An 18,293-nucleotide genomic window follows, 5' to 3' on the forward strand; every position below is an offset into this window, starting at 1 on the left:
CGTCACGGCCGCTGGCGCCGCCCCGCTGCCCCGCCCGGACCCCACGCCTCAGCTGGGGGGAGGCCTCCGTGCGCCCCGACGGCGCATCGCCGGCCCAGGGACCCCGTCGCAGACCCGCCCGGGAGGCGTGGCTTCTCGCCGGCCAGTCCCGCGCCCCCGAGCTCTGGTTCCCGCCCCTCCGTCCACCCTCCGTGCCTCTCGGTGCGCACGGTTTCCCAGCTCCGTTAGGGGCCGGGATCTCCCGGCAGGGATCCCCCTCGCCCCCACGCCCGGGCCGCGCGCAGCCACCTGAACCCCATGTGGCGAGGTGTCCGCGGTCCCCACGGGGTTCCCACCCCCGGCCCCCTGTCTTAGCCCTGGGTCCGCTGGCCTCCCTCCCCCGGCCAGCAGCCACCCTGGGGGCTGCGCTCCCCTCCAAACCTGCCTGTCCTCCGGAGCTGGGGCTGGGGAGCCCGCGCTGCCTGGTGATCTTGGGCAAGGCCGGCATCCCTCTGAACTTCCGTTTCTCTCTGCCGCTCCCCGCCTGCCGCTAAGGCCGCTGCCCCTCCCCTGGCGCACCCAGAACCGGGACGCGTGGGGAGGTGGGAGGCGGCAGGCCCTACACCGCGCAGACACGCGCCCAGGGCGGGGGAGGGTCCCGCTGGTCTGAAGCAAGGTGCTCAAGCCCCACTTTTGTCCTCTGCAACTGGACAAAGCTCCGGCTGGAGAAGGTGCCGCGAATGTGGCTTTGGGTGGGGGTGGGGGGCACAGGAGCTGAGCTGGGACCCCAGGCACACTTTCCACCTAACCATCTGGAATGGCCCCCAAGTCTCCCAGCGAGGGGCGAGGGGCTGGCGGTTCTGGGCTTTATCACAGCGATCCCAGCTGGTCCAGAATTGGGGGGCGGCGGGGCGGGGCGGGGGGGGAGGGGAGGCGGGAGGCAGGGCTTGCAGAGTGAGCATCAGTGGCGGGTCACCCCTCCAGGGGCCCATGGCGCCCCCACCCTCACAGCAAAGGAGGGGCAAAATCGGCCTCCTGGCCCAGCCCCATCCACCATCCGACGGCCCTTCTGAGACACCAAGTCCACTGAGGCCTTGCTTTTTAAAAATATATTTTTATTGATTTCAGAGAGGAAGGGAGAGGGCGAGAGAGAGACATCCATGATGAGGGAATCATCCATCAGTTGCCTCCTGCACGACCCGGACAGGGATCGAGCCTGCAACACCCTCTGTGACCAGGGCGTGCGCCCTGACCTGGAATCCAATGCTGACCTCCTGGGTCATAGGTCGATGCTCAACCACGGAGCCGTGTGGCCGGGCCTCTGCCTTTATTTTGGGTGCCGAGACCCCCACCCTGCTCCGGCCCACCCTGTCCCTGTCCTTGATCCCTGTTGTTGGAAGTCACTGTGCAGGTCCCCTCTGGAATGGCTCCCAGGAGCAGGAGCGGCCACCTCCTGGCTGGTCCCCCTTCCTGATGCATCTCTGTCTGGAGGAGATGGACGACGGAGGGGGCCGAGACCCCCACGCTGCCTGTGTGCGCAGACGGAGGGGTTCCGAAAATGTCGGAAACCTGGAGAAGCTCCTGAGGGTCGCGGCACCCCAGGGAGGGCGTGGGACAGACCTCCTGTTCCCACCAGGGCCAGGGGACCTTTGGGCCTGATGGAGCCATGCAGGCCTCCCATCCTCAAACCGTCCCCACGGCTCCAGGCCTGCGGCGCTCTCAGCCACCACCCGTGGACAGGAACAGGCTGGGTCAGGTGAAGAAAGCTGAGTCAGGGGACGGGCATGCCTGCCACCCGTGACCCCTGCCCTGGGGTCCAGGCTCCTGACCCCGCTCTCCTTAGGGACCGGGCGCACAGCCAGTCTTCACTCTCCCTCCACACCTGCGGCCATAGTGTCCCTGGCTCCAGGCTGGGGAAGCAGCCAGGGCAACCGGCCACTCGCTTTTCCCTCACATCTCTTCAAGCTCCAGAACAATTAACATATTAACCAGCTCCCAGAAAAACTAACGTATTAACTGCTTGGCCAGCCCGGCTGTGGGCAGAGGCCAGACCCCCAGCCAGCCTGCCCAGCCCGGCCTGACTCAGCTGGGCTCCCTGCCCAGGGTGGGTGTTAGGATTGGCTGTTAAGGAGGGGGTGGGTGTCAGGATAAGGAGGGGGTGGGTGTCATACTCATGAATCGCTCCTCTCCCCCACACCCCACCCTCTGCTTTATGGGTCTGGATTGGCCTGTTCTGGGTGTCTCTGAGTGACAGGCTGCTTGCACTTAATACAATGTTTTCCAGGTTCATCCATATGCAGCTTTATCACTTCATTCCTTTTGTTGTTGTTGTTGTTAATCCTCACCCGAGGATATTTTCCCATTGATTTTTAGAGAGAGTGGAAGAGAGAGGGAAAGACAGAGAGAAATATTGATGTGAGAGAAACACATCGATTGGTTGCCTCCTGCATAACTCCTGACCCGAACACGGGCCGGGGAGGAGCCTGCAACCGAGGTACATGCCCTTGACGGGAATCGAACCAGGGACTGATGCTTGATCCACTGAGCCAAACCAGCGAGAGCACTTTTTATTTTCTTAGAGAGGGGCAGGGATAGGGAGAGAGAGAGAGAGAAAGAAACGTTGATGAGAGGGTGGGACATCGATGGGCTGCCTCCTACCCCCCCCCCAACTGGGGACAGAGCCTGACGCCAACCAGGGCGAGTGCCATGACTGGGAATGGAACCCGTGACCCCTCCGTGCCTGGGATCCCCAACCAACGAAGCCGCACCGGCCAGCGCCGTTCTCACCTTTTTGCCGTCAAGGACAACACATTCCTGTCGTGTCTCTGTGGACCTGTTTTCATGTCTCTTGGGTACAAAGGCAGGGGAGGGCCTGCTGGGTCACACGTTGGACTTTTTGAGGAACCGCGCACCAGCCCCAGAGGGTGAGGCCTTGCTCAACCTTCCTGTGCCCACCGCAGCCCCTTCCCATGAGTCAGCACCCACTGCGCTCAGCCAACCACGGGGGCGGGGAGAGGCGGGGGCACCCAGGGGCCACGCAGGCTCTTCGTTTCCCCTTGGTTCCTCCTCCTCCTTTTTTTTAAATATATTTTTGTTGATGTCAGAGAAGAAGGGAGAGGGAGAGAGAGAAACATCGATGATGAGAGAGGATCATGGATCAGATGGCTCCTGCATGTCCCACACTGGGGATCGAGCCCACAACCCAGGCACGTGTCCTGACTGGGAATCGAACCGTGACCTCCTGGTTCCTAGGGCGACGCTCAACCCCTGAGCCACGCCGGCCGGGCTGGTTTCCTCCTGGAGCAGAGGGGTGGACCTCCGGGTCTCTGGGTTGGGTTACGTGCCTAAAACCCAACAGCCCGGGTCACCTTCTGCTCACAGTCTGCCTTCTACGCAGGGGGCAGGATGGCAAGGTAGGTGGGCGCCAGCCCCCCTTCAAGACAGCCACGGGGGGTCCATGTGGCCAGGTGCCCCACGTGGTGCCCACCATCGGGCCATCTCTCACTGGACTGTCCTGGGCCCCTGACAGCGCTGCCTCTGGTCTGTGATCTCGGGGAAACAGCTGTGTTGGGCCCGCTAAGCCCTCGTCCCTTCCGGGAGTGCTGTCCTCCCCCCACCAGAGTCCCTGACTGGTTCACAGGGCACCCCTTGTTCCTGAGGGCAGGGACCATCTTGCTGCCATCCAGAGTCTGGCCCACAGAGAGGAGGGGGGGGCATCTCTGTCCTCACATGATCCCTCCTCCCTGTTCATGTGGCCACACCCCCTTTTCACGTGACCCCACCCCTTTGCTCACATACCTACTCTCCACAGTTCCACCCTTTGACCTTTGAGCACACGACCACACCCTCCTGTTCACGTGGCCACTCCCTCTCTTGGCCACACCTGTGTTCACTGAACCACCCCCATCTGGATCCCCTTTTCCCCAGGACTCTGCCAGGGGCATTTTGCCCAGCCATCTGTGCCCCCGCCCCCCCCCCGCCCCGGGCTCTCTGGAAGCCTCAACGGGTGTGTGGGGGGGGGAGGGTTAGTTCTTGGGTTTGGGAGCCGGAGGAGGAGCCAGGAAGACACACACCTCTGTAAGAGGGCGGTTGGAGCTGGCCCTGCCCCAGGAAGAGAGGCCATGCTGTGCCTGGGCCCCCTTTGGGGTCAGTGCTAGGGTCAGGTTTCATGCTGGGGTTGGGGTGGGTCAGGGTTAGGGGCCATAGATGGTGAGCTGTGGTGCTCATAGTTGTTAGGATTTGGCCTTATTTTTTTTTTTTCAAAGTATTTTTTTAAATATATTTTATTGATTTTTTACAGAGAGGAAAGGAGAGGGATAGAGAGTCAGAAACATCGATGAGAGAGAAACATCGATCAGCTGCCTCCTGCACACCTCCTACTGGGGATGTGCCCGCAACCAAGGTACGTGCCCTTGACCGGAATCGAACCCGGGACCTTTCAGTCCGCAGGCCGACGCTCCATCCACTGAGCCAAACCGGTTTCGGCGGATTTGGCCTTATTTTTAAAAAAGATATTTTTATTGATTCGAGAGAGGAAGGGAGAGGGAAAGATAGAAACATCAATGAGAGACACAATCATGGATCGGCTGCCTCCTGCACATGTCCTACTGGGGATTGAGCCCACAACCCAGGCATGTGCCTGACCGGGAATTGAACTGTGACCTCCTGGTTCATAGGCCGATGAGCCACACCATGGGGCCCCTTTACTGGGACTGAACCAGTCCCCTATAGAGCACATGTTTTTGACCCACAAAACAATGGGGAAGGGAAGGTGTCACCCCCATTTTATAGAGAAGCAAACCCAGTCCCAGAAAGCGATAGCAAGGCAGGAGAGTAGCTGGGATTTGAACCGGGCTCTGTCACAGCAGGTCAAAGGTCAGGGCCCCTCTCCAGCTCCTCCAGTGGGCCACAGCTTTTTTCTTTCTTCCCCGTGACAGGCTCACCTCACTCACCTCCCATGCTGCCTGACTCATCCATCTGCCTCTGACCTTTAACTCCTCCCGGACCTCTCTCCAGGAGCTGCCTCCGACGGCACAGCCTTTCTTAGGGTTGACTGGGTTGGGACGTTTGTCCAGCACTGGCAGGGCCAGCTTGGGAACCAGCCCTGGACAGCAGGCATGCCATCCGGGTGGGATAAACGGAGACGGACAGGAGGGGCCGGACCAGGGCTGTGCAGGAAGTCCCAGCCTCTGTGCCCGTCACTGCCCGGAGCCCCACGGTGCCACCGCCGGGCTGAGCACACGCTTTGTCGCCACTTGGGACAGCTGTGCCCTCCTCGGCCCCCCTGGACGCTCAGACGCTGGGACGGGTGTCCTGGCTGCAGCACCGGTTGCCTGCAAAAGTGGTTGTTTCTTCCTGAAACGTATCACTGAACCCGCAAACTAAAGCACACAAGCTGTGGGTGCACCCGCGCGGGCAAATTCTCACAAACCAAACCTGGCCACAGCGCCCCAAACAGGAGGCCGGCCGGCTCGTGCCCCGGGCAGCCGTCCCCGCCGCGTGCAGCCCCGGCCCCACGTGCGCCACCTGCCCGCGCGCCCGCTCAGGTCCACCCTCGGGGAGCTCGCTTCCTGGCGCCCCGAGCTCAGCTGGTGAAACCTCAATCGCCTCCCGCCCATCCCGCCACCCCCCGGCGGTCCCGGGCCCTCCTCACGAGGCTGACCCCACTAGAGTCGGCGAGCACCCCACGCGGCTCTTGACGCCCGGGTGCCAGACAGGGTGTGGCGCGGCGGGAGGAACCGGAAGAAGTCCGGCTTGTGTTTCCGGCCGGCGGGACCCAAACGCTGCACCGAGCTCGCCCGGACCCCGGTGGACGGACTCGCGTTGCGATGGCAACGCGGCGGGACCAGAGGCGGCTCTAGGCGGGCGTTCCGGGTGAGGTAAGAGCGCGGAACGCGGGGCGCGGGGGTGGGAGGGGCTTTTACTCGCCGCTTCCCGTCGCTTTCCTTGGGAAACCTCGGGACTTTGACGTCCGGCCCAGTCTGCGCACCCAGAGCCCGGGCGGGGTCCGGTAGGGTCCCCCGCAGGCCGCGAGGCCCGCGCACCGAGCCACGCTGTGCCCTGCTCGGCAGTCCCCGCAGACGCCCGCGCCAGGTTCGCCGACGGTTCACCTCCTGCCCCTGCGGCGCCGCCCACGGAGAGCTCGCCGCGGAGCGGGGTCCGTGCCCAGGCAGCCTGATCCAGGGCGATGAGTTCGTCGGCCCAGCCACCCTGGCGCGAACCTGCGGTTCTGACGACGCTGAAGCCCTTGTGCACCAGTTAGCAAATGCCAGCCGCTCCACTCTGCCCGGGGCCGCCTCTCCTGGCCGCCCCCTCCCACCGCCAGGACCTACCCAACCCCCATCTCCCCTGACCCAGAGCCACAGGGGAAAGGGGACTCCGGTCCGCCTCCCAGGCGCCCTCAGCGTGCACCCCTTCGCCCCAAGCCGCTCGGCTTCCGTCTGTTTTATGGAACGGCCTCGGCTAAGGCGCTGTTTGCAGAGTGTGCAGTGGGAAAGCCCCTGCTCACGGTCGGCCCTCAGGCGCTGGCGAGCTCGCACAGCCCGGGGTTTCCGGGAACGGAGGCCTTTCCCCTAACGCACCAGCTCCTGACGAAGCCAAGCGCCCGTCTGCCTCCCGGTGTCATCACCTCGCACCCTAACGGGCCGCAGACACAGGCCTGCGGGTGTGGAGGCGGCCCCTGAGCCGGGTCTGAATGGGAGGAGGCGGAAGGTGCTGGGGCCCAGGCTCAGGGGGAGGCGGCGGGAGGGAGTGGGCTTTGCTCCGTGCCCAGCCCCGTGCCAGGTGCTCACGGCCCAGATCCGCTCCAATCCTGAGAGGTGTTTCTCTGCTCCCTCCCCTCTCTCCCTGCCTCTTTCCCTTCCTCCGGATTTCCTGAGCACCTGTCTGTGCCGGGGGCTGGGGTACAAAGGCAGAGCCAGCACCCCCAAGACCTCGCCACCCCGGGAGAGCATCATCCAGAAGACGGCTGTGACTGGGGTGGGTGAGGATGCAGGGGGAGCCCCGAGGGACTCACAGCCGAGCTGGGACCTGCAGGACGAGGAAGGGCATTCGAGGTGGAGGGAACTGCATGAGCGAAGGCAGGGAGGCAGGAAAGAGCCTGCCTGGCCGGGGAGCTGTGGGAGGGCGACGGAGCCCAGGTCCAGGAGATCTGCTGGGTGAGGCTGGGGTTCCAGAACCCACTATCCGGACCCTCTGCCTCCTTTGCTCCTGGCTGCCTGGCCGGGAAGAGGCCCCGCCCACCTGCCCAAAAGGAGGCTGTGACCTGGAGAGAGGGATGAGGAAGGAGGGCCCGCGGGTGTGTATTTTGGGATGGCTTTTCAGGAATCTCCTCTTCCTCCGACACCATGGCAACCAGGTGGCGGCTGAGTGGAGGGGGAGGTCGGCTGGGGGTAGGGACCTTGGCTCCCCCTCACTGAGCCTCAGTTTTGGTGTCTAGAATACGGGCACCATACTCAGCTGTCGGCTTGTCACCCCAGGTGCTCCAGGCAGCGGAGGCCCAGGCTGGACTCATTCGGGGGCCGGGGAGGGCCCTGCACCATCCTGCAGTGGGGGCTCAGCGAGGCGACGGGGAGTCCCTGAGCCACGTGGCCTGCGCTTCCCACCCAGCAGCCTGCCTGCTGCGCCCACTGCACAGCCACCGCCCAGGAGCCCCGGGGGAGCGGGAGGCAGGGCCCAGGCACAGACACAGGGATGGGTCTCCCTGTGAGCCCCGCAGTGAGCGGTCTAGGGGTCCCCCTGCTGGGGCACAGGGCTCAGCTGTTCCCAGAACCTGGTCAAAGCCCCAGAAGGAGGGGCACGGAGGGGTCTGTTTCCTGGGGCTGCTGCTCCGACGACTACAGACTGGCTAACCCATCAGGAACAGGGGCTCTCCCCGTTCTGGGGCCAGAATCTGAAATCAGGGTGTCGGGGGCTGTGCTCCCTCGGGGGGCTCCAGGGAGGGTCCTTCCTGCCTCTTCAGCTTCAGGCGGCTCCCGGGGCTCCTTGGCTCCTGGCCGCATCCCTTCAATCTTGGCCTCGGTCTTCACGTGACCCTTCCTCATTGTTCATGTGTCCACACCCACCTGTTCACGTGGCCCCACACCCTTGTTCACATGAACACCCCTCCTGCTTATGTGGCCCCGCCCCCTTGTTCACGTGTGTACTTCTGGCTGATCACATGACCCCGCCCCCTTCTCACGATGGAAGTTGCTAGTGGCCTGTTTGGGGTGAGGTACGGGCGAGGGGCCCCAAGCCGCAGGGGTGGGGTTGGGAGTGGGGGAGGGCGAAGGGAAGGGCCGGGCCTTCTCCAGCGTCCTCTTGTTGATTTCCTGGAAAAACCTCGGGACTCTGAAGTCCTGCGTAGTCTGTGCACCCAGAGCCCGGGCCGGGACTGGCAGGAACCCCCACTGGCCGCTGAGCTGCGCTGTGCCCTGCTGGTCTCCTCGCCGACGCTCGCCCTCGCCTGGTTTGCACACGATTGCCCTCCCGCCCCTGCGGTGCCTGCAGGTTTACTCACGTTTCGAAAGCAGTGCAGAAGAACCCGTTCCCTCTGCCACGATCCCGCAGCCTCGATGTTAATGAGCAGTCGGTGTGGCAGAATAAGAAATGAACACGAATACAAACCACAGTCCAGGGCACAGGAATCGTTCGGTGACCCTGCAGGCGACCTTGTTCCGCTGGTCCACCCTCGACCATCCTTGCTTTCCTCTTCTGCTTTAATCTGGAGCGACTCCCCGTCTCTGTGGCGTTCAGGAGTCAGTGGCTGTGGAATGCCCGTCATTGTGGGCCTCTCTGACGTGTCCTCGTGATTAATAATCACGCCAAGCTATGCGTTTTGGTAAGAAACCTCAACACTGTTGTCGGTGTCTCAGCAGCAGGCACCCGGTGCCACTTCCCCGTTACTCACAGGCGCCCTGTGTGGGGCGTACCCCGGGGTCTCCGCCGCCGTCTCACCTTCCCCTTTGTAAGGAGTGTCTGCGGGGGAGGCCTCGGGACGAAGGAGCTCGTCCGTAACCAGGCTGCTGGCCAGTAACGTTGGCGTCCACCAGGGTGTTTTCTGAAACAGTGACGTCGTATTTGCAGATGGGGGAGCCTTCCCGTCGTTCCTTCTGCAGTTCCTAGTTGGGTTTCCGCTGTAGGAGAGCCCTCCCTTCACGGTGCGCATGTGTCTCACCTGGGATGCTGCTTAGACGTCCCAGTTTCCTCCCCACAGGTCAGAGCCCATCGCCTCCCCTGGTGCCCGTGAGCACGGGCCCAGCCTCCTGAGCACTTCCTTCCTTCCTGGCTCACAGGTGCTTCCGGCTCACCTTTGTTTTCCGTGCCGAGAGGAGCCCGTCTTTCCTCCCAGGGCCGGTTCCTTTTGCTGAGAAGGTGGTTAGAAATCAAGTCTGGCCCTAACCGGTGTGGCTCAGTGGATAGAGCGTCAGCCTGCGGACTGAAGGGTCCCGGGTTTGATTCCGGTCAAGGGCATGTACCTTGGTTGCGGGCACATCCCCAGTAGGGAGTGTGCAGGAGGCAGCTGATGGATGTTTCTCTCTCATCGATGTTTCTAACTCTCCCTCTCCCTTCCTCTCTGAAAAAATCAATAAAATATTTTTTTAAAAAAAGGGAAATCAAGTCTGGCTGTGGCACGTCGTTGCCGCTGGACGTCACTGCTCTTTGGCTTTCTCCGTGGGCAGAGCTCAGAAGCGTGCCTGTGTGCACCCCACACAGCGTGCCGGTTTCTGTGCCCGCGTGCCTGGGGGGCCTGGCAGCTCCGTTCCTGCTGATACCTGCACTTCTAACCCCTGGCCACCCCGCTCACTCCATGACCCCGCTCTAAACCTGGCTCCACTGTTCGCGGTTGACTCACTTACTAGGTCAGTCCAGGCCACACATGAAGCAGTTCAGAATTACCAATCCACGCTTCTGTGGAAAGCAGACCTACTAACGGCTGTAACATTTGCATGCGGGCTTTTTAAATCTTCAGAATATGTAGTCAAAATGCTGCCTTACATGTGGGAAGCCAGGGCCCCCACCTTCCTCAGACCTGGGCATTTCCCAGAGCTTTCTACACCCAACAGGCAAACTCACAACACAGAGCAGGGTGGGAAAGCGCAGCGTTCTCAGGTGGGAACCCGGAAGTGCTGAGAGGACCTGGGGGCCTGGTCCCGCCCGCGCTGGGCAGCAGGTGTCCTGGAAGCCACGCAGGCTTTCCCAGGAAACGTGAGCTTCCTCCTGGAAGGGCGGTGCTTGCTGGGGAAGCCGCTGGCTGGCTGAGTCTGTGGCGCTGGACGCCGATGAGCCTCGGCCTTGGGTGGGGTTTGCACAGAAGCAGGCAGCTGACGGAGGCGGGCGGGTGCTGCACACGGCTGGGGCCGTGGGTCTGGTGCACACCGTCGAAGCTGGCTTCTCGGAAGCAGCTGGGAATGCGGAGGGAGCCGTGGTGGCTGCATGGGCCCGGCTCCGTCCTGGGGTCTTTGCGTTCTGTGCCAAACACGTTGAATTTTATCTTCAACATGGCCAGGAGCCTGGGGCTCGGATCTCGCGGTTGGATTTCTACACTAGAAGGGCAGCTCTGGAGGGTGGCCGTGTGCCCGGTGGCGGACGGCACAGGGCAGGGCGGGAGGGGTCCTCGGGGAGCCGCAGGCCTGCAGGCCGCGCTGTGCTCTCCGCACTTGTCCAAGGCCACGCAGCAGGGTGCCCTCAGGGTCGTGTTGCCGAAGTCCCGCTCTGTCCCTGTGAGTGTGACAGGCGGTGGTGGCCTGTGTGCGCGCCGGCTTCTGTGGACAGGCCTGCCAGACCCAGAACTCACCAGCACCACGGCCACCTGGGCTCCTGGCCATTCGCTGTGTCATCACTGGCACACTCACCCCGGGGCCTCTGCGCCACCTGCTTACCCCACGTCTGGGCTTTCCCTGAGCTCTGTGGCCGGCCTGGCGGGACCGGGCCTGACCCCTGGGTTCCCCGGGATCCTAGGCTCGGCCACCAGGGCAGGACCACAGTCCATGGGATGAGGGTCACCTGTGACGTGAGTTGCATGCATGTTGCCTAGGACGCATGACACATGTGTGTGTTGCTTTGTACATGCGGCAATGCATGCCACTCCTGTCACGTGTGTTACTTTTGACAAATGCCCGCTGTGTGTCATTTCTGGCATGTGTGCCTTGTTTGTGGCATGTGCCACATGTCACTCCAGGCACTCATGCCATTTTGAACATGTGTCGCTCCCTACATGTGTCACCTTGATACACACCACATGTGCCACTTTGGGCATGTGTGTCACTTTGGACACAGTGTCACTTTGGATATGTACGTCACTTCTGATGTCATTCCTAATGTTTGTGTCATCCGTGACGTGTGTCCCATGTGTGTTGCTTCTGGCATGTGTGGCACTGGTGACGTGTGTTGCTCATGATGTATCGTGTGTGCCCCTTTTGAAAGGTGCGTCACATGCATGTCACTTGTAATGTATGTGCCGTGTTGATATGTGTCACATGTGTGCCCCTTAGGACACTCGTGGTTGGGCATGGTGTGCTCCTGACCTGCTAGGCCCTGGGGGAGCCGCCGCGTGGGGCTCCGGAATTCACAGTGCGACCGTCAGCGGGGAGCCGGCCCAGAGCTGCTTCCTGTGGTGACAGCGAGCAGAGCCCGTGGGCGCTAAGGGGGGCTCTGTGGAAGGACGGTGCCTCCCTCAGGAGCCCGCTCCCCACCTCTCTCACTGCAGCTGCCGCCATGCTGCCGCCGCCCTCGGAGCAGGCCCTGAGCGAGCTGCTGGCTCGCAAGGAGGAGGAGTGGCGCACGCTGCAGGCCCACCGCGCCCAGCTGCAGGAGGCGGCTCTGCAGGATGCGCAGCGCCGGCTGGAGGAGGCCGAGGGGAGGCTGCGGCGCCTGCAGGAGGACTTCGTCTACAACCTGCAGCTGCTGGAGGAGCGGGATCGGGAGCTGGAGCGCTACGACGCCGCCTTCACCCAGGCGCAGAGGCTGCAGGAGGCCGGGCAGGCCGAGGCGAGTGAGCTCAAGATCGAGGCGGCCAAGCTGCGGCAGGCGCTGGCCAGGGAGGCCCGGCGGCGGGAGGACCTGCAACAGCAGCACCAGCTGAAGCTGCAGGAGCACCGCCTGGCGCTGGAGCGGGTGCACAGGTGGGACACACCTGCGCCTCCCTCACACGCCGGCCCTGTGCCGTGGGTGCTGGGCCCATTCCCCCGACAGGCACAGCGCTGGCCACCCCACCCCACCTCACCGGGTCCGGCCTCGCCATCACTGCTCACCGTAGTGCAGACGCTGACATCAGGCCATCCCGATCCTGGTAAAAAGGACCCAGTGGGCTCAGTGGTGGCGTCAGCCCGCGCACCGAGACGTCAAAGCACAGGCCCAGGCGGCGCAGGCTGTGGTGTGCAGGCTCTGGGGTGGGTGTACGCGCTGCTCCTGGTCCTGCTGAAGCCGCCCCTGCCAAAGCGAAGAACCAATCACACTCACACGGCTCCCGGCCATCGTCCTCTGAGCACCTTCAGGGGGGCTTCTCTTGATGCCGTTGTCTTTGCGCAGCGACAAGAATGCTGAGGTCGACCGCCAGCGGGAACAGTACGAGACGCTGAAGTGGCAGCTGGAGAGGAAGCTGCAGGAACTGGACGGCGAGCTGGCTCTGCAGAGGCAGGTAGGAGGCGCGCCGGGCCCTGCGCAGACTGCCCGCGCCGTGTCCCAGGTCGGGAGGACGACCCCTGGTAACTGTCTGTCCCCTGTGGGACCCCAGCCGAAGTGCTGCGGTCAGGGTGGGGGTCCCAGTGTGCAGAGCTGGGACCTGGGCTTCCCCAGAGGGTGGGGGGTGTAGACAGAGGAGCCGTGGGGGCTGAGCCTCGGGGTGAGGCCAGGTCAGGTGGGGCACTTTGGCTGCAGGGCACTGTCAGGGGGAGAGCAGGAGAGGTTCCCCAGGGGCTGCATGTCACGGGGAGGTGGGGACAGGGTGGCCGTGGCCGCGGCAGCATTGCTGGGCCGGGGTTCTGGTCCTGGGCTGACTTCCCTCGGTCACAGGCCGGGCTCCGCCTGCCCCCTGGTGGCCACAGCCTGCAGAGCTCTGCGCAGAAGGCAGTGCTGGGTCCTGTAGCACCTCAGGACGAGTGAATGCAACGATGTTCACATCCGGGCCCAGCAGGGGTTACTCACGTGACCCGGTCCTTCGTTTTGCTCCTCAAAGGGCACAAACCGTAAAGGGTCGGCTTTTCAGTCCCACCGGCAGTGCCTGAGGCCCACCCACCTGGAGAGCGACAGCTGGGCATTCATGATGGGCAGGGGTGGGGCCCAGCCACGGGCTCCCTGTGTCCCCAGTCCCTGAGCCAGCTGGACGCTCATGGGAGGCGGGAGCCAGTGAGCCTGAAAGACGTGGGACAGAGGCCGAAGTGCTGCTCCTGGCTCCCGTACCGGCAGGCAGGACCTGACGGGTGGGCCCTGGCTGTCACATTGGGGGGCATCATGGGGGCAGGAGCCTCTTCCCAGCAGGAGGGACCCCAGAGAGGTGGCTGCAGGGGCTGCAGCCGGCGGGAGCCGGGAGGCTGTGCAGGGGAGGAAGGTCGCACTGCGGGGTGCATCCTGGAAAGGGGCGCCACTAAGGAAATGGGAGGGAACAGGACAGACAGACACAGAGAAGCACAGGGGAGGGTGGGAGGAGGCTGCTTCAAATGCCAGGAGAAATGGCGCTGGACGTGGGGGGAGCGCTGAGATGCGCACTGCTGGGTGGGCAGGGGCAGGGTGATCGCTGTCATGGTCTACCACGGTGTCTGCCTTTAGAATGAGCCGTGGGGGAAGCTGGGAAGGGCCCGGCGTAACGGGAGGCGTGGGGTAGGGTTGCCCAACCGGTTGCCTGTCTGTCGTAGCAAGAAACCAGCAGGTCAGGAGGAGTGACGCTGGTGGAGGGCGTGAGCATGGCTTGTAGAGACCCGACAGGACCCACGGCAAAGCCGTTCCGAGCGGTGGTCCGGGCAGGGCTCGTGTCTGGTCCTGCCTTTACGCTTTGCCCTGGGCCTCCCGGCAGCTCAGTGTGTGCGGGCCAGAGAGCCAGGGATGGCAGCTGTGGGACGGCCTGCCGCCAGGCCATGCCCTCCGGGATGCCTGAGGCTCCGTGTGCACCCTGGTCCGGCTGTCCCACCCGCTCCCCCCACCCCCACCCCCAGGAGCTGTTGCTGGAGTTCGAATCTGAAGTGCAGAAGCGGGAGCAGGGGTTCCGGTTGCACGCCGACAGCATGAGCAGCACAGTCCTAGCCCACGAGCTCAAGGTAACGGCCGCGTCTGCCCGGGCCTCTGGTGGTGAGGCGACCTCTGAACAGAGAGTCGGCCACACGAGGGCCTCTTCCTTTGCACACGGCCAGGGCCTTCAGCACCGAGACAAGGACCAGCCTGAGGGGAGGGGGCTGTGCAGGGAGGTGAAAGGGGGCGACGCCTGGCCCGGCCCAGCGGCCCCGGCTGGGGCTAGTAGGATGGAGCCCTGCCCTAGTGGTCAGCAGGGTCCCTGCCCCGCGGCCAGCCGCCCCCCAGGCCTGCAGTCCGTGGGCAGCACTCGCCATCAGGGGGCCCAAGGACCCTGGTGGTTCTCCGTGGCTGGAGCCCATCCCTAGTCTCAGTTCCTGGCACAGACACCAGTGCCCGTGGGCCCCACCTGCCCCGGGGCCAGCAGGCATCCAGACTGCAAGGCTGGGTTGCCCACAGTGACCCTCACCCGGCCACTGTGGGGACTTCTGAGTGCCAGGGAGAGGAGACTTGTGAGGGTCACCCTGTGCTCCACAGCATGGAGGACACTCCTGTAAGGAGGCCGCAGGGGGGGTGCTGTGGGAGTCCCAGGTGCAGGCCCTGGCCCCACCTGCTGTGCGAGGAGGTTCCAGATCCCGGAGCTGTTCAGGGCCGCAGCTGTTCCGTCCCCAGATGTTAGTCGAGGAAACGGAGGCAGAGAGGTTACTTAAAAATGGAGTGTGCGGCCGGGATTTCATCCACGTTTTCTAACCTCCACCTGCATGTGTGAGTCCAGATCTAAATAGTATTCACACCACACGTGAGGAAATGAAGCAGGTACACTGGTCGGCTGGGTCATGTGGCCCCGTAGGGTGCTGTGCTCTCCGAGGGCCGTGGGCCCCCCCCCCCCCCCGGGGGAGCTGCCGGCATTCTCTCCCGATCCCGATGGGTGACGCTCACAGCCTCGTCCTGAAGCCTCTTCCTGTCTCAAGGTGAAGCTTCTGACCAAGGAGCTGGCGGCGCTGCGAGAGGCCGGGGCCCAGGCTGCCGAGTCCCTGCAGGGCGCGCAGGCGGCCAAGGCGGAGCTGGAGGAGCAGCTGCAGCACGCTGCCTGGGAGCTCCGGGACCTCGCCGCCGTGAAGGACGCCCGGTGCGGGTCTCTCCCGGGGCCGGGGTCCTGGCCGACGGCGGCGGCTTTCCACTCACACTGGGTTCTTCTCAGGATAAAGGACTTGGAGGACAAGCTCCAGGCGGTGCAGCTCACCCGGAACACGGAGCAGGAGACCTTCCGGAGGAAGTGAGTGTTTCTGGGCCTGCAGCGAGGACGCCTGTGAGTGCCCGGCGCGGGCAGGGCAAGTGGAGAAACCCCGTTCCCCTCGCTGTGTTTTCACGTTTGCATCCCGAACCTCTTAAACTATGAATTAAAATAGTTGAGAATGAATATCCTTTCCAGCACCTTACAATACCGTCATCGAGAGCTAAAGTGCTCTTTAACATGCACCTAGATGCCCTAGCATGTCACACTCACTTCCATTAAATTAAAAGTGCAGCCCGGCTGGCGTGGCTCAGTGGTTGAGCCTCGACCCAGAAACCAGGAGGTCACAGAGGTCACGGTCAGGGCACAGGCCCAGGTTGCGGGCTCCATCCCCAGCAGGAGGTGTGCAGGAGGCAGCCGCTCCATGATTCTCTCTCGTCACTGACGCTTCTCTCTCCCTGCCTGAACGCAGTAAACATGTATTTTGAAGTGCAGAGCCCACACTTCAGCTGCAGAAGCTTCACTGCCCTTCCTCTCCCCGGCTCCTGTCCCTGCTCCTCCCCAAGCAGTGTTATCCGGGGAGAATGGCGCCCCCTGCGGGCAGCAGGCATGTGCACGAAACCAAAACAGACTTCCCTGCGGTCACAGGCTGTTCCTAAAGGACAGAACAGCAGGAAGACCGTAAAGTTCAGGAATGGCTGAGTGGGCTGTCGTGTCCTCTCCTCGGGGCCTCCTCTACCAAATGACACGCCCGTGGGCTCCCAGGGCCTGCGTGGGGCTGCCTGCGCGTCCCACACTCTCCAGGTGGGAGCTGCTGGCTCCGGCAGCATCTCACGGGCTGACCTCCTTCCAAGCTACGTGCCAAGTGTGTTAGACTGTGTCCCAGAGAACGGGCAGTGCCGCGGGTACGGGTCGGCACGCAGTGGGCGGCACCGTCACTCAGTGTTCGGAAGTTAGAGACGAGGCTCCACAAAGACTTACGTGACTGTGACGTAGGCCCGATGCTCTCCTGCTCAGGGGCCCTGGAACCCGCGGGCCTGGGAGGCTGAGACGAAACGGAGCCTGCGCTTCTGCACCCCGAGGGCCCCTGGCCCACCCCAGTGCTCCGCTTCCCGGGAAGCCGCTCGCACACTCAGTGCTGTGACCAGGCCGGCTGTGCGGGCTCCCCCCCATAGCTGTCTGTAGTGCCTGGAGCGGTGTCCTCAGAACACGGGTCGGGGCGGGCAGTTCAGCGCCGAGTGAGACGGGACAGCACTGGCCCCTGTGAGCCCCGCTATCAGAGCAGGGACACCACGGGCTTCCCCTCAGGACACACCGCTCTCCGTCCAACAGGCACGAGGAGCTTGACCGTGTGGCCAGGGAGAGGGACGCGGTGCTGGCGTCGGTGAAGGGCGCTCACGCGGAGCAGCTGCGGGCGCTGGAGGCCCGGGTGCTGGAGCTGCAGGCGCAGTGCGAGGCCCTGGAGCTGCAGGTGCGCAGGGCCGAGTGGAGGCAGGCGGACGCCCTGAAGGAGAAGGACGCCGCCATGGACAAGTGAGTGCGGGGCTGTGGCCCAGGGAGCGGGCCTGGGGTGATGCGGTAACAGTTGCGGCTGTGAGCTTGTGCAGTTGGTATGCGCGTGAAGGTGCGCATCTGTTTGTGTGGTGAGTGGAGAGCACCTGGCATTGAGCACCGCACCCCACTGTGCGGCCGTCACCACGCTCCACCCTCAGGACCTGTTCCCCCAAACAGCCTGAACCAAGCACTAACCCTAACCCTAACCCACCCCTGCTCCCTCTGTCTGAGCCTGGCTCTCGAGGGCCTGCCCGCCTGTGGGTGGCGCTGTGTCCTGTGTCGGCTCAGGTTTCCTGTGGAGGGTGCCCTTTGTTTACCCGGCGTCTGTGATGGACGTGCGTGCTCCCGCCGGCTGCTGGGAGCTCTGCTGGGAGCACGGCGGTGGGTCTGTGTGGGTCTCCTCTCAGCTGTGGAGTCTGGGCCCCGAAGAGGGTGTGCCGAGTTGGGTGGGAAGTGGATTTACTTGTGAGGAACCACCGGCCTGTTTTCCACGGCAGACGCACCAGCGGGTCCCTTTCTCCTGAGCTGGTTTCTTCTGAGGCCGGCTTTCTCCCTGGCTTCCCAGCCACCTCTGCCCCACGGTGCCGGGCGCCCAGGGAGAACCGTGCACACGGGAGACCTTCGTAATTGGCGCTGGAATTGAGCTCTGGTCTCCCGGCTGCGTTCACGGAGATAATTAAATAACTCACTTCCCGTGTTCACCATGCTCAGCAACCGCTCTGCCCTGGTTGGGGGAGAATGCCCGTCTTTTCTCCTGGGGATTCTTTGCCGAATGCTGTTTCTGCTTAAAGGGACCACGGCTTTGACACCTTGAAGGCCAGGCGGCACCGCTTGCTCAGGTGGCTTTCGAGGCTCCCGTGTTGGGTTGTTCTTGATCCACGCAGTGGGACGGTGGGGTGGGCAGAGAGGCTGATGCGAGTCGTGCTCACGGAGTGTGTGCCCGGCTGGTGCCATGGGGCCTCCCAGGTCTGCGGCGCTTCCTCCCCTCCCGCCTCTGAAGGCTTTCTTGTGAAATGTACCCAGTTTCCGGTGATTTTACTGGGGAACCTAAGGTCGGTATAGTATAGACCCTCATTTTACTATTCAGTTTGAAAATACGTGCTGAATGTCCACGTGGGGTGCTGTGTGAGGCAGGCGCGGGGCACAAGGACGGCCCGAGAGCCAGGCACAGGCCCGGCTCCTCGCAGGGGCTCAGCCAGTCCCTGGGGTGCAGCTGGGGGGGTGGGGTCCGTCTGCTCCTCTCAGCGAGGAGGTCTCCCTGGCGTGGACGCAAGTGTGGAGGCAGCATGATCTGCAGCATCTCCCTGAGGCCTGCGTGTGTGTGCGA

At 63.4% G+C, this 18,293-nt stretch overlaps 1 protein-coding gene across 1 annotated transcript in view; it reads left to right on the top strand.

Annotated features, from left to right (window-relative positions):
- The first annotated feature begins 5,741 nt into the window (after window positions 1-5,741).
- The window catches only part of FASN (fatty acid synthase), a 63,677-nt gene continuing 51,125 nt past the window's right edge, over window positions 5,742-18,293 (top strand). Inside the window, 7 exon segments of the mRNA XM_080681176.1 lie at window positions 5,742-5,858; window positions 11,666-12,080; window positions 12,487-12,595; window positions 14,106-14,207; window positions 15,150-15,307; window positions 15,380-15,454; window positions 16,745-16,945. Of these exon segments, the coding sequence (XP_080537302.1) occupies window positions 11,674-12,080; window positions 12,487-12,595; window positions 14,106-14,207; window positions 15,150-15,307; window positions 15,380-15,454; window positions 16,745-16,945 (1,052 nt within the window). The 5' untranslated portion in view covers window positions 5,742-5,858; window positions 11,666-11,673.

Source organism: Plecotus auritus (assembly GCF_963455305.1).
Source record: "Plecotus auritus genome assembly, chromosome: 7".
In the NCBI taxonomy this organism is placed as follows: Eukaryota; Metazoa; Chordata; class Mammalia; order Chiroptera; family Vespertilionidae; genus Plecotus; species Plecotus auritus.